This window comes from Lepus europaeus, chromosome X, assembly GCF_033115175.1.
Source record: "Lepus europaeus isolate LE1 chromosome X, mLepTim1.pri, whole genome shotgun sequence".
Taxonomy (NCBI): Eukaryota; Metazoa; Chordata; class Mammalia; order Lagomorpha; family Leporidae; genus Lepus; species Lepus europaeus.
In genome coordinates this window covers 129,856,632-129,871,765 of record NC_084850.1, presented here as the reverse complement: position 1 = coordinate 129,871,765, position 15,134 = coordinate 129,856,632, and the positions used below count along the sequence as shown (strand labels likewise).

Below are 15,134 nucleotides of genomic sequence, written 5' to 3'. Positions count from 1 at the left end.
CCCGCCGAGCTGGGTGGTCTCATTGCTGCACTTCGTAGATGAGGAACTAAGGTTGAGGGGAGGAGGTGACGTGACTCAAGTCTCTCAGCTGGCATGGGGTGGAGCTGCCAGTCTGAGCTCCTTACTTGGACAGCACGTTACCTCCTGTGTCCTGCACGTGCCGGGCCCATTTAAAGGCTACTCTTCCCAGGGCCTGTTAACAGCACCGGGAAGCTGCTTCACCGGGGGCTGGAGAATGAGAGGTTCTGCAGCCCCACGTAGCCCGGCTCAAAGTGGTTCCCACGCAGGGGCTTGTCAGTTTCCTCTCACAGAACCTGCATGGTTTGCAAGGCAGGACGGGGCAAAGGGCCCCGAAAGTTCCTCGCCAGCGAAGACTCCGGAACAGGTCATGCTTCAGGGCCTTCTGCCTCTCAAACTCTGGAACTACAGACTATCATCCTGCTTTATGTCACAAACTCGACTGGGATGGAAGATGTTACCTCCTCCTTACAGAAAGTTTGTAAACATTTCATATGCAAATGAACAACCAAGACACAGCAATGCTCCTGTGGGGGATCACTGGGAGATGCCCACGTCCCTTCCCATAAGCAGGGGAGGTGTCCGTTTTGGTTATTAACCACACTCATCACACAATCAAAGGCGTGAGGAAACTAGGGTCTGTTCCTGTCTCGCCACTGTCAGAGTAGACCTCTGGTCAACCTTCATCCAGGCCAGGAAGGGGGTGTGTGTGTGTGTGTGTACGTACGGGCACTGCTTTACTTTGATTTTTGCCTCAAAGGGGGATGGGAAATGTGCCCCAATTACTTGATGTTGAATTATCCCAGTAAATAAAGCACTTGTGTAAAAGCCATTCAGCTCCTTAGAGAAGTATTTTATGTTTGCATGCAACTTTTAAGACTACCCACGTCACTTTACCCCCAAGGTTTGGGGGTTTCGTCTCCTCGTGCTCGGGCATGCCTTAAGTCCAGTCCTTGCTGCCGCCCGGATGAGCGGCTTTTCTTAGCCTCCCCCTGGCTGGCAAGGTTTCCCTCTTGCTGCCTCTCGCTCATGCCCACTTTGGTTGCTACAGACAGCACCTGTGGGTTGGAAGAACTCTTCCTAGACCTGACAACCCCCACTGTCTGTGTAGGCCACCAAGGAATGTATGAGCGAAAGACAAATCTGAAAGGCACTCATGCCAAGACAACTACACTTTGATATTTCAATGCTCCCTACTTCAACACCCTCACTCGGAACTCCTGGGAAATGCCTCCTGTGTTCAGGAGAAGATTCTCTTACAAATTCAAGGCCCGCAGATCTTTGGTGGGAATCTTGGCTTCTGATGTTGGAAAACAAAAGACTTCGTTGTGCTGTATGTAACATAGGCATGCAAACTGCAATACCAATTTGGTTCTAAACTGAAGGGTGACTATGAATTAACAAGACTGCTTTCCTGGAACGGCTCAGACTAGACAGATTTTTTTTAAGGGACTTTTTAAAATAAGCAGTGGAAACTGTTTGGATAAATGTTCTTTCAATGTGACTATTCTGAAGAGTACACAATTTGGAACGTGTGGCTGTGGTGTGCTGACATTTTAAAAGCAATCACATTAGCTTATAATGACATCTCATCTATAAATATGTATAAAGCTGGTAAAGCATGGTATGAGAAGTGTAGCTTGTTATGCAAAGCAGTATTTTGCAGTTAGAAATTTGGATGCTTTTGTTTCCTCTTTGATGTAGTTTTTGACATTGCCATTGTTTAATGGAGGAGAAAAATCTGACAATTTGAGGTTGAGACCATGTAAGCACCTCCCCAGAATATTCTATAGTAGAAATGGAGGCGAGGCCTACATCCAATCTGTTCTGCACACACAGCTACTTGTGTGTTGATCAAGTCGAGGGAAAGCTGCTGAGCAGCCAAGATGGGGCTGCCAGTCATCATTACCTGCTCCAGCTCGTAGGCCTTGGCCTTGTCCTCGTCGCGATCGGCATTCTTGCGGTAGGCCATGCCCAGCCCCCACACGGCCAGGATGCTGTAGATGTTGTCTCGTACCCAGGCATCCTTCTGCTCGTGACTGGCAGAGAGCAGTCCTGTGACGGGGTTCTAGTTGAGAAAAGACATAACATTACTAGGCATCACCCATCACACAGCTCCTCAGTGATGAATGCGCATCCTAAGGTGGCAGACAACGCCCTGGGATGAGGAGCAAGAGACCAGGGTTTCAGTCCTTGCTCTGCCACTGATGGTGTGGTCTTGGGCGAGAAGTTGCATCACTTCCTTGTGCCTTAGTTTCTTCACCTAATGAGATAAGATGCTTTTCTCATTCTTTTTGAAAAGCAGAGTTACAGGGAGAGGGAAAGATGAGAGAGCTTCCATCTGCTAGTTCACTCCCCAAATGGCCCCAATGACCAGGATTGGGCCAGACTGGAGCCAGGAGCTCCATCCGAGTCCCCTGCATGGGTGCAGGGGCCTAAGAACTTGGGCCATATTTCACGGCTTTCCCAGGCATATTAGCAGGGAGCTGCGTCAGAAATGGAGCAGCCAGGACCCCAGCTGCCTCCCATATGGGATGCTGGCATTGCAGGTGGCCCCCAAGAACCTTCTAACTCTTATGTTGTTCTTTGACTTTCAGACCAGACCACACAAAATAGAAGAACTAGCAAACGCCTGCAGAGCTTTTACATAACTGCACTGTGGGTTTTGGGTTCCTCTTGAGCCTTCATATTTCCCCATCAATGAGTAAAGCACTGAACCTGGAATCAAGAGACCTGGACGCAGGGCCCTACTCTGCTCTCTAACCACACACCCCCGCCCCCGCCCCGGGGGCCTCAGTGGCCTCATCTGCAATCAGGCCACTTCACGGGCCTAGGCAGAAGGTGCTGAGCAAGAGGACATCCGGGAGTCCTATTTAGCTCTGACCTCACTGGTATTTAAAAAAGCAGCAGGGTCACTAAAATGCCAGACCTTCACCCAAAACACTGTACACGATGTTCAAGCAGCATTCATAAAAACCAAGAAAGAAGAACAAGGTAAATATCCACTGACTGATGAGTGGATAAACAGACTGTGCCCGATCCTAACAATGTTAGTCATTATGTGACTTGGCAGTAAAAACGAAGCACTGATGCAGTCTACGGCACAGATGAACCTGGAAAATATTATGCCAGGTGAAAGAAACTGCTCACAAAAGGCTGTATTTTATATAATTCCATTGGTATGAGATGTCCAGAACGGGCAAATCTATAGGAGCAGAAAGAAGATTCACGGATGCTAGGACTGAGAATGGAGGTAGAATGAATGATGGCTAATGATTTTTTTCTCCTTTTGGAGGTGATGAAAATGTTCTAGAACTGACTGTGATGCTGCATTCATAATATGGAAATACTAAAAACCACTCAACTGTATACTTCAAGTGAATTGGATGGCAAGTAAATCATACCTCAATAAAGCTAAGTTTTTTAACTTAGAAATTTATTTGAAAGGCAGAGTGAGAGAAAGGGGGAGAAATCTTCCACTTGATGGTTTATTTCCCAAATATGGCCAACAACCAGAGCTGGGCTAGGCTGAAATCAGGAGCCAAGAATCCTAGCCAGGTTTCCCACGTGGGTGGCAGGAATCCAAGTATTTAGGCCATCTGCTGCCTCCCAGGCACATCAGTGGGAAGCTGGGTTGGAAGCAAGGAGTAGCTGGGACTGGAATCCTGTACTCCGATATGGGATAAAGGCGTCCCAAGCTAGGGCTTACCCTGTTTCAAAACGCCTGTCCCAAAGCTATTAACATTTTAAAAGCTGGTCCTAACAAACTCCATGCCTAGAAATAAAATGGATAAGACAGAAAGTCACGTAAAGCCTCTGGACTTCTCCTGAAGCTATACAAAGAAATACAATGCATAACGATCGGAACCTTCAGCTTAGAAAAAACTCAGTTGGGTACTTTCTCTTTAGGATTTATGTTCACTTTTTAAAAAAACTTTCATTTAATGAATATAAATTTCCAAAGTACAGCTTATGGATTACAATGGCTCCCCCCCCCCATAACTTCCCTCCCACCCGCAACCCTCCCCTTTCCTGCTCCCTCTCCCCTTCTTGATATGTTCACTTTTTTATTTGAAAAGCAGAGCAAGAGATCCTTCCATCTGCTGGTTTACTCCCCAGATGCCTGCAGCAGCCAGGGCTAGCCCAGGCACCCATAATCCAACGTGGGTGGCAAGAACCCAAGTACTTGAGTCACCATCTGCTGCCTCCCAGGGTGCACATTAGCAGGAAGCTGGATGGGAAGCAAAGTGGGAACTTGAACCCAGGCACCCCAATCTGGGATGCAGGCATCCCAAGTGGCAGCATAACCACTGTAACAAATACCTGTCCCCAGCTGGGTACTTTCAAAGTGGTACTGCGAGGTTATTAACCATAAAACACTGACATCATTTCACATGGTCCAACTTAAGGAATTACCTATTTGACTTTCTCCTAACCTATGCACTCGAGAAAAACATTTAAACTCAAGTGATATTACCCCCAGAGGCAACAGTGATCAGTGCATTGACAGTTTTACTGCCAACAACTATGAAGCAATGATATTGAAGCCAACTGGAATCAAAGTCTAGGAATGGCTGAGGCAAAATACAAGTCATGTTCCCAGTAGTGGACTAATGATCTTTTAAAAGATCACTATACACTGACAATGTACAAGAGAAGCACCTTGATGTTCTGAGCCCTGGGACTAGAAATCATCAGGAGATCCGGAATAAGGACTTGACCCCTTTCTGGTGTCCCCACCACCTGTGAGCCCATTAAGACAACCTTCTGAGGCCACAGCAGTGACTGCTTACACCAAGCATCTAGTGTGGGTTGCGTTAGGAAATATCACTGTCCTGTTAAGCACAAACTAAAGAAATGACTTTCAGTTAACTGTTAGAAGGGGTTAGTTCAACAGCACCCAAGGCTAGACTGTCCCCCTCTTTCAACTACAGAGAAAGTACTCTGGGTATTTTAGGGATACCCATATTCTAAACTCGATGCATACACAAGCCATATACAACTGGAGTGTTATTGCACTTAGCAAATCAAATACTTTGATTTCTCTCTCCAAGGCTATAAAGAAGAATGCATTGTGTTGGATCTGGGCTTGCTGTCCCTTGTAAGGATGAACCAGTGGTTCTGAGTTACTGCCCTACTTGGAGATTAGTGCTGTGTCACCCAGTCTGGCTTGCTGTCCTGTGAACAATCCAAACAGGCCCATCTCTTCATCTCTAGGGTCCTTGGGTTACATTAGGTATGGGAATGGAAGGGGGAACAGAAGCCTACCATTTCTAGTTTGCAAGCTAAACATGAACATAGGCAAATGCAAACCACATGAAGAAAGTGGGTAGACTTGTTCACGCTGAGCCTATGGGTTTAGATATGATCATTGTAACCATATGCTGCTTTCTAATCTTTAAAAATGATGGAGTTCTGTCCATGCCCACATATAACATTTCTGTAGAAATGTGTAAGTAACCTCTATGTGATTATCTTTTTCAGCTGTCGTTTTTTCCCTTGGCTTCTGTCCCCACGCCCCATCAGCAATTCCATTAATAGTCTATATGACAATCTTTTTTCCCTCTATGCTACCAAAATCTGATATATACAAAATCCAATTTTATATATCATGTATATGCTTATATATAAATTCCTGTTCATATACAGATATTTTGGGGGAGCAGGATTTTTTACTTTTTGAAAGACTTATTTGAAAGAGTTGCAGAAAGGGGAAGAGACAGAAAGAGTGAGTTCCACCTGCTGGTTCACTCCTCAAATGGCTACAATGGGCAGGGCTGGGCCAGGCTGAAGCCCAAGAACCTGGAACTCCATCCAGGTCTCCCATGTGGGTGGCAGGAGCCCAGGCACTTGGGCTATCTCCCACTGCCTTTCTAGACACATCAGTAGGGAGCTGGATTGGAAGTGGGGCAGCCGGGTCTCAAACCAGCACTCATATGAAATGTAGGCATTGTAGGGAGCAGCTTAACCAGCTGTACCACAACGCCGGCCCCAGGGGTTATTGTTTATAATGGATGGGATCATCAAGCCATATACTCTGCTGTACCTTGCATTTCTCATTCAGCAGAACCCTATGAGATCCTCCAAATCATCTGGAGGATGATTTAAGACTCATGAGTTTTTGAGCCTGCACAGTACTCCATGGCAGGTACACATAATAATGCAGCTAATCATTTATTATGGGTATTCACTGTTGGCCAGGTGATTTTTTTTTTCTGGACATGATTGTTTTTGCCACTTAAAAAAACTGCAAAAAATACCCTGGTATGTTCTTCTCAACAGCGCTTTTATTTCTATGGAATAGAAACTCATAAATGTGACTGCTGGCATAAGAGGCTGTATGTATATGCACTTTTAACTTTAGTATTCTCCATCCCTACTAGCAACTTATCAATATTTTTAATTTCTTGTTTCGGTTGGTGTAAAGTGATTATCTCATCACCACTTTATTTTTAAGATGTTTATTTCTCTGACTACCAATCAATTTAAGCATTTATTCATTCTCTTTGGGGGGGGGTGTGTGTGTGGTCACTAGCTTTGCTCTTCCATGAGTTGGCATTTAGTTTCTTTTAACCTGATATTTCAACCACTTCTACCTACAAAGACGACCCTCGTGTATCTTGTTTAACAGTGCAGGTTCTGGAATTAGACTGCCCACGTTCAAAGCTCTCAGCCCACGATCCAGCTGTGATCTCGAGCAAATGTCTTCAGTGTCTCCATCTGAGATGGGGATTATAACAGTGCCTGTACCTCATAGGGTTGTTTGTAAAGATTAAATGAGTTAAGTCAAGCATTTTGGATTGTGTCTGGCACATGTAAGTGCTTGATAACTACTGATTATTTGATATTACTGACTTCTTTAACCAGCTTTCATTCATATTTCTTTTTAAATATTCAAATCAGATGGCATGTGACTAGAACAATCTACCAATGAGCTCAAAATAACCATTTTTAATAGGAAAAAAGTCTGGGGTGCCCTCTTGCTGTAGGGGTGGGCATTTGACACAGGGGTTATGGTACCACAGGTATGCTTGCATCCCATGTTGGAATGCCTGGTTAGAGTCCCAGCTCCACTTCTGCTCCAGCTTCCTGATAATGTACATACTGGGAGGCAACAGTGATGACTTGGGCACTTGGGTGCCTGCCACTCATGTAGGAGACTTGGATGGAGTTCCTGGCTCCTGGCTTTGATCTGCCTCAGCCCTGGCTGTTGTGGGCATTTGGGGAGTGAACCAGCAGATGGAAGAACTCTATCTCTGCCTTTCAAATAGAATGAAAACTTTAATAATGGCACCATTACTATAAATATTGCTAGTGCAGGTGCTTTCTCTCTCTGATAGAGAGAATGCAGAGTTGACATGTTTCAAAACTATCTCCAGGTCTTTTTCCCTTCAGACTGTGCTCATCTGTACAAATCTGCTTTACTAAATCGTATATACCTTTGCCTGAAAAAGAATACTATAGATTCAATGGCTGAATCTGGAATAATATGCACTCTCCTCAACAGCTATTTCCTAAAGTGATCAGATGTGGGGTCATGAAGAACATGGATGGAACAGAACTCAAAATGGTGCTACGAGGTCAGCTAAGAATAATACATGGTGGGCATCACAGTACAGTCCTAGTAGAGACAGCACAGCCTTGTGCTGAGACTTGGCGCCCTGCTGCGGGCCAACCTGACAGCAAAGCCTTAAACCCTAGAAGACATGGCTGAGACAGACGAGCCTAATATAAATTGTTTCAGCCAGGGCAAGTGGCCAACAGCTGGACAGGACTGTAGTCTAACTCCAGCCATTTGCCCCTCTTGCCTTCTCTACCTCCTCTGTTTCTGATATACAGAAAGCACCCTTGTTGGCTACCATTTGGGGTGGGGGGTGGTAAGGGAAGGGCAGGGCTCCAAGTTCTAAAGTGGACTGGGCCCAGGGCTTGGCTGCTATGCTCTGGTAAGAAACAACACTTAATCTCCAGTAGCTTATTACAACAAGCATTTGTCATCCATGCCTCACGTCCATTCCTGGTCAGCTGTGGTTCTGTTTCATGTTCTCTCTAGGAACCAGGCTATCAGACCTACCTGTATCCAAAACACTGCCCATCTTGTGACAAAGACACAGCAAACCATGCTGGTTGATTCACCATGAAGAAATAACAATCCTTTGTGTGTGAACCGAATAAGGGGGAAAGAACAGAATAGAGCATCCACATGAAACATGGTAAAACGATTTCTGACAAAGGTCTAAAGAGAATTCAATGGAGACAGAGCCTTTTTAACAAGCACTGTTGGTACAACTGGACATACATGTGCAATAAAATGAACTTCATGTTAAATCTCACACCTATAGGCCAGTTTAGGGAACACTGCCATCTCAACTCTATTGGGTCTTTTGATCCAGGAACATGGGCTATCTTTCTGGCATGATTTTTTTTTTTTTAAGATTTACTTACTTGAAAGAGTTTCACAGAAAGGAGAAGAGAGATCTTATGTCTGCTGGTTTACTTCCCAGATGGCCACAACAGCCAGGGCTGAGCCAGGCTGGAGCCAAGAGCTTCATCCAGGTTTCCCACATGGGTAGCAGGGGCCCAAATCCTCAGGCCATCTTCTTTTCCCAGGCCACTGGCAGGGAGCTGGATCGGAAGCAGAGCAGCTGAGACACAAACTCATGCCCCTGTAGAATGTTGGTGTTGCAGGCAGTGGCCTTATCCACTGCGCCACATCAGCCCCTTCTGGCACAATGTTAAACGGTGTTCCCATGGTATAAGTTTCCCATGTGCAAAGTGCATATTTTTGTTTACCATCTTAAACCCAAGGCCCTATAGTTAGGTACTGAATAAACAAATGTATGATAAAGGCTATTTATACTGATTTAGTGTCTGAAACATTTTTTCAAAGACAATTAAAACTGTAGATGTTTATATAAATTCGTGTAATGCACAGTTAATACAAGTTACTTGCCATTTAAGAGGGCTCATTTTATTATATATTCTTTTCGGTGTTCAGAAAACCTTGAAGCAAATCAGACAGGCGCATAGCACGGACCTTGGAAATGATTCAAGAGAGATGATGCCTCATTTTTGCTTTAAAAGTAGGAAAGTGGGCAAAACAGGGGAGTTGCTTCATACACAGGAAACGGTTTATTGCTAATCCCAGATGAGATGGGGAAGATAAAGAACGGCAACCTCACAGGATAGAGGTGAAATTTGTGGCAGAAATTTGGGCAGTGAATTTCAGTGAGGGTGGGGGTACGGTGGTGGAGAATGATCAGAGAGGATTGGGTACATGACTCCCTAATGTGGGCTGTGTGTAGTTTTAAAAACAAGTGCAGGGCCAGCGCCGTGGCTCAATAGGCTAATCCTCCACCTTGCAGCGCCGGCACACTGGGTTCTAGTCCTGGTCGGGGCGCCGGATTCTGTCCCGGTTGCCCCTCTTCCAGGCCAGCTCTCTGCTGTGGCCCGGGAGGGCAGTGGAGGATGGCCCAAGTGCTTGGGCCCTGCACCCGCGTGGGAGACCAGGAAGAGGCACCTGGCTCCTGCCTTCGGATCAGCACGGTGTGCCGGCCGCAGCAGCCATTGGGGGGTGAACCAATGGCAAAGGAAGACATTTCTGTCTGTCTCTCACTGTCCACTCTGCCTGTCCAAAAAAAAAAAAAAAAAGAAAAAAAGAACGTCATAACTTTCTACTTGGAAACAAAAAGCTGAAGCCTTCCTCATGCAAGCTCAAGAAAACACTTACACAACCTTCTTGGCTGATCCTCAGAGCAAGCAGGGGATGGGGTAGATCTTAACAACAGTCAAGATGTTGAAATGGTGCCACACACTGCTCCTTAGCGTGTGAGGGGAGGGGCAGGGAAGGACTGCCAAGTGGCAAACGGAGCCAACACTGAAGAAGCAAAATGCGAATGGACCTGGACAACAGATAGAAACAAACTAGCTAGAAATCAACACGCACTGATTGGGCTCTACTGTTTAATAAATGGTTGCTGACCTGATTTTACCAGCCACCTTGCCCACTGTGAATCGACTCAAGTCGGTTTACACATACAACCGCACCCCCAGGACCACAATGCTACCTTTCACAGAGCCTCTGCCCCCTTTTGTAAAGCAGCCCCCAAGCCCAGCAGTTACCCTGTAACCCAGTCCAGCTTGCCCCCAACACTTGAGCATGAGAAAATTCAATTGCACAGCACTGACAGCAGCCTGCCAACAGCATATGAGAGCGACATGGCACACAGCCAGTAGCATGTAGAGCAAGGGGAATAGGAGTCTCACTAAACTGGCCACTGGTGAGCACACCTGGGGTATTTTGTCACCTCCAGACACCAGTTTTAAAAGGGCCAGCTACTACCTAGAGCACACTCACGGGGAGGTGAGCAGCGTGATGAGGTCCAAAGCTACATGTCGTGGCAACAGAGGAACAAGACAGGCATGTGGGGCTGCAAGTAGCGCAGGCTCTGTGGCTGGTGTCCTCTGGGTCCAGCCCTCACATGAGGCTTGGTAGACAACATAGTGGTTGAGGGTATAGACTCTGCTCCGTGTAAGACATCCCTGGATTCGGATCTCTGCTCTGCCACTTTCTAGCCTTGTGCTCTTGAGTAAGTTAACTTCTCCAGGATGGGTTTCCCTTTGGATCGGAGTTCAGAGCATGTGTCCCTTCACTTCAGCCCCGTCCTGCAGGGACTGGTGCTGCCTGACACCTGCTTCCCCTTTTCTGTTCATGGACTATAATTTGCCCTGCCCTGACTCAGTGTGGTTCTGCTGAGGCTGACCCCACCTGGCCTCTATCCTGGCCCTGGCCCCAGCTGTGGGGAAGGACATGTGAGCCAAGCCGGCCAATCTGGAATGCGGTTCAAGGATAGGCATATGACCCAAGCCAGACCAACTGAGAGCCACACTCGGTCAGGATTTCTGTTGGAGCCACCACAGAAAAAGCTCTTGGTGTGCAGCCCACCACTCTGGACGATTGTAACTCACAGCTGCCGAGGGGCCACCTTTGCCGCTGTGAGAGATGAGCCTACTGGAGAATAAAATGGCCCATTCAAACAGGGCCAAGCGATGTACACTTGGCCATCTGAGCTCCTGGATCTGGAACAGCCTCCTGGACTTCTCAGCAATTTATTGAACAATAAATTCTCTTTTGTGCTAGAAGACCATCTGAGGTGAGATTGTCATTTACAGCTGAAAGAAAACTGACAAATACAACCACGGATGCTTCTATGGCCACAGTGAGCAAGGTGGCATCAAAACATGTATCTGATGCAAAATCGAGATAATACTAAGGCAAAGGACGTAGGCTTGCCCGTGGTAGCCAGACTGCTCTCACTGAACACTTTGCCATTCACTTTCTATCCGGAAGGCAGAGATGACTGCTGTCATCCACACACCAGAACAGGTGCAGCAATACACATTTCTTCTCCCCCACGTCTGTGGTCCCACAAGCAAACCGGACTAGCTCCATATTGATCTTCCTACTGCTAGTCCATCCCCGCGCAAAGGGTGCTCAGAGCAAGACCGGGAATCTCAAGACTTCACTGCCTGGCTGAGAATTCTCCAGGGCCTACAAGACCCTGTAAATCCCTTCGACTGCCAAGTGAGACCCACATGCTGGCTCCTCCTCTCCAGTCCAGCCTACCTGACACTCTCCTCCTCTAGCCCCTCAGGAAACCCACCACGCACGCACTCCTCGCCTTGTCTGTAGTGTCCTCTGGCAACCGACCCTCCCTCACGTCCCTCTCCAGAAGCCGCCTCTGTTTCTCCCCCAGGCAGTTCCCTTCACTCTACTCCACGGCACAGGCTTCGGAGGCCTCTGGGCCAACCCCTACCTCCTCCTTCCATCTTTTCCCTCTTCATATTAAGAATCCTCCTTAGTCGGTTCCAAAGGAGGAAAGTGCAGTTCAATTATTCATATGAAATACCCACGAGACTAGGGTAAATGCAGAAAATACATGATTGTTTACCACCACTCCCTGTTTTGGTAATGCAAAAAATTGTAGCAAGTATTAGAAAAATTCCAAAGATGTATTAATACTAAATTCATTTGTTCTGAAATTTCATTCTAGCAGCTACCTTTTAGATATTAAAGGGGAGGGGCAAATGCTTGGCACAGTGGTTAAGATCCCGCCTGGGACACCTGGATCCCATATCTTAGCGCCTGGGATGGGGACCCTGCTTTGCTTCTGATCCAGTTTCTTGCCAATATGTACCATGGGAGGCAGCAGGCAATGGCTTAATACTGGGTCCCTGACACCACATGGGAGACCTGGATTGAATCCCAGGCTCCTGGCTTTGGACTGGAACAGCCCTAGCTATTGGGGGCATTTAGGGAGTGAACCAGTAGATGATCTCTTTGTTGATCTGCCTCTCTAATACAGAAAAATAAATCCTATGTAATATAAATATGGAGTAGGGAAGGGCAATGCTTTGGACTTGATGTGTTTTAAGGGGAAATTATAATAGCATTACTTAAAATGATTGCATCATAACTGACTACCAATCGTGTGGGTAATGCTTTTCACATCAGTTTAGAAGCCAGAGTTTGCACAATTTCATAGGTAAGCCTGAGCTCTAAGGTGCAGGCACCTCCTGCTTGCCCTCAGGGCATCACAGGTGGGCAGTTTTCACTTTCAAATGGTGGCTCTCCAAACTGCTGCTTATGAGCATTCCCCCTCTGGCTTGACAGACAGTGTACAGGCTGCCTAGGCATTTGCACCCAGTGACGCCTTACAGGGAAATGGACTAGGTGGGGTGCCAAGCACTACTTCGGTCCAGCTTCCTTCTAGATTCCAAGGCTCATCTTGGAACCTAGAGATTCACAGACACTGCTCTGGGTCCTTTAGCTACAATCGAAGATGCAAGTGACTATTGCTGTCCTAAAAAACTTACATCTTTGCCTCTTTCTCCAATTCCTGTAGTGGGGTGGGGGGCGGGGTTACTGAGCTGTCAGTCCTTGGCCTGGTGCTGTGGAAACTACAGAATAAACTAAGGGGGGTGGGCAGCTGTCAGTTCCCTCTGACCCATACCTGACATGTGAGATATTAATGGATTACTGGGTGCCACACTAGCAAACTGTCACCGGAACAGAAGAATTTCAGATGTTACTACTTGGAATTCTCAGTAAGACTGATTTTTATTCCATGACTATTTCAGCTTTGGAGCCCAGAGACATCACACACACATTACTGGACATCTGGGCTCTGTGAGGAGCATGCTTTGCAGGAGAGATGCCTGTAACCCATTTGATTATGAATCGCTTCTCAAAGTGTACTTGAACATGAATTATGTTCTTCCTACCCAGACAGACGTGATGTTTATTTCATTAACAGTGATATTATCTTTGTCACTTAGGTTTGTATTTAAATATGCCAGAATGTAACTTGACAGAATACTTAAAGCAATAGCCTATTCAAGTTTGTGGGCAGGGGGAGAGACTTAGCAAAGAGAAGCTGCGGAGTGTCAACACCTGTGCTGCAGCCCCACATGCACGGCTTAAATCGAATCCCTTTTGGTGCAGATGGCAGCTGCGTGTTTTTTTAGAACAGGCACCAGCTACAAATATCCAATACAGCTGCTAGCTGCGTCCCTGCGATGAACCTTAGTTCATTATAATAAAACTACCATGGTCCACGCTCCCATGCCCATTACACACAAGGAAATTGGTGGTACTCAATAGATGGTAGTCAATCCCTATCCCAAGCTCCGCCCTCTTTGAATATTCAATAAAGCTTTGCCCAGGAAGGCCTGCCTTTTGCCCCCAGCTCATATAAAAGGACCACCAAAACCCTGTTGTTAACTGTGGCTTTCTCTTTTGAGTGCATGTGGGTATTTGATAGACATTTTCTGAAAAACGAAGAGTGACCATTCCTTGAATATGTACTTCTGCTTTAAATAAACCTCGCTTTTCTGCTCACCCTTTATCTACATCTCTTCCTTAAATTCCTTCTTGTGCCGTGATAAGAACCTGGACCAAGTCTAGCCACGGGCTACCTCACAACAGGGTCACTAGTTTAGCACACAAAATAAAGAGAAAAGGAAAACAACCTTACTCGCTCTTCACAGAAGTCTGGCGGATCTAAACTATTTCTCTCCACTGCTCTGGCCTGCTCCTAAGAAGACGGAACAATCTTCAGAGGCTGTCAGCTTCCTAGCAAATGACCTTGAAAAATGTCCCTTCGGTTCCCTCTGAGGCTCTTTAAGGGTCTAGTGATTTGATTAGATAATTTGCATCCCTGCAAAGCTGGAAAAAGATTGGAAATCTCACCCCTGGATGGGTTACTGCAATCCTCTACTGGCAAAGGGAAGATCTACGAATTTTTTTTACACTACTCAAATGTTTTTATGGGACACTAAAATATTTAAGGGCTGAACTGAAAAAGGCACAGCAAAGTCTTCCTCCTCGCTGCACCCACACTGGAGAGCTGAAGGAGGATTATCCCAGGAGTTTTCCAGAGAAAATGCTTCCTATGGAGTGTTCTCCTTCCCGAAGTGACACACAGATCAGACGACCATCTGTCACAGCCTCTCTCGCACCAGGGACTCGAAATGTCCTCTGTGCCCTAATTGGACCCAGGGCTGCCCAGAATGCTGGTGCTTGTCCCTGAAGAAGCCTACGTTGGCTGTGCTGGGGAAAAATACCAGGAAGGGACTGAGTGGATACAGGGAGAAGGCAGATGGCGAGACCAGTGTAGGGTAGAGATGGGAGAGGCTGGCGGGAGATCAGGTTGATAGGAACAGAAGCAGATAGATTTGAGATGTTTAGGAGGAAAGATTGATGGTGTTTGATTGGGTTTTATTCAATTGAGAGGAAAAGAGCCTTAAACAAAAACTCCCAGGTCCTGGTAGCCGGTGGTGCCCAGATTTGTTGGAAAAGATCACAGGTTTGCTGCAGGGCCTGAGAAGTTGGGTGTAGCTTTCTCTCATTTTCTCTACCTGGTACTTCCCTAGACAGACACCAAGTTTTCAAGCCAACTGAGCCGGTTAAGTGCTTGCCAGGGCTCCAGGGCCGGTGAGTGAGGGGAGGGTGCTGCAGTCGGCTCGCAGTCCGGCAGGTCACAGGAAGAACTCTGCATTTTCTGCTAGGAGCCATCGCAGTCGTGGGAATGTTGTGAACAGGAAAGCAATGATGTAAG

The 15,134-nt window shown here is 46.6% G+C and overlaps 1 protein-coding gene across 1 annotated transcript in view; it reads right to left on the bottom strand.

Moving 5' to 3' along the window:
- The window catches only part of PHKA2 (phosphorylase kinase regulatory subunit alpha 2), a 72,328-nt gene that overhangs the window by 46,983 nt on the left and 10,211 nt on the right, over positions 1-15,134 (bottom strand). Inside the window, exon 2 of the mRNA XM_062182918.1 lies at positions 1,928-2,086. Within this exon, the coding sequence (XP_062038902.1) occupies positions 1,928-2,086 (159 nt within the window). The remainder of the gene's footprint in view (positions 1-1,927; positions 2,087-15,134) is intronic.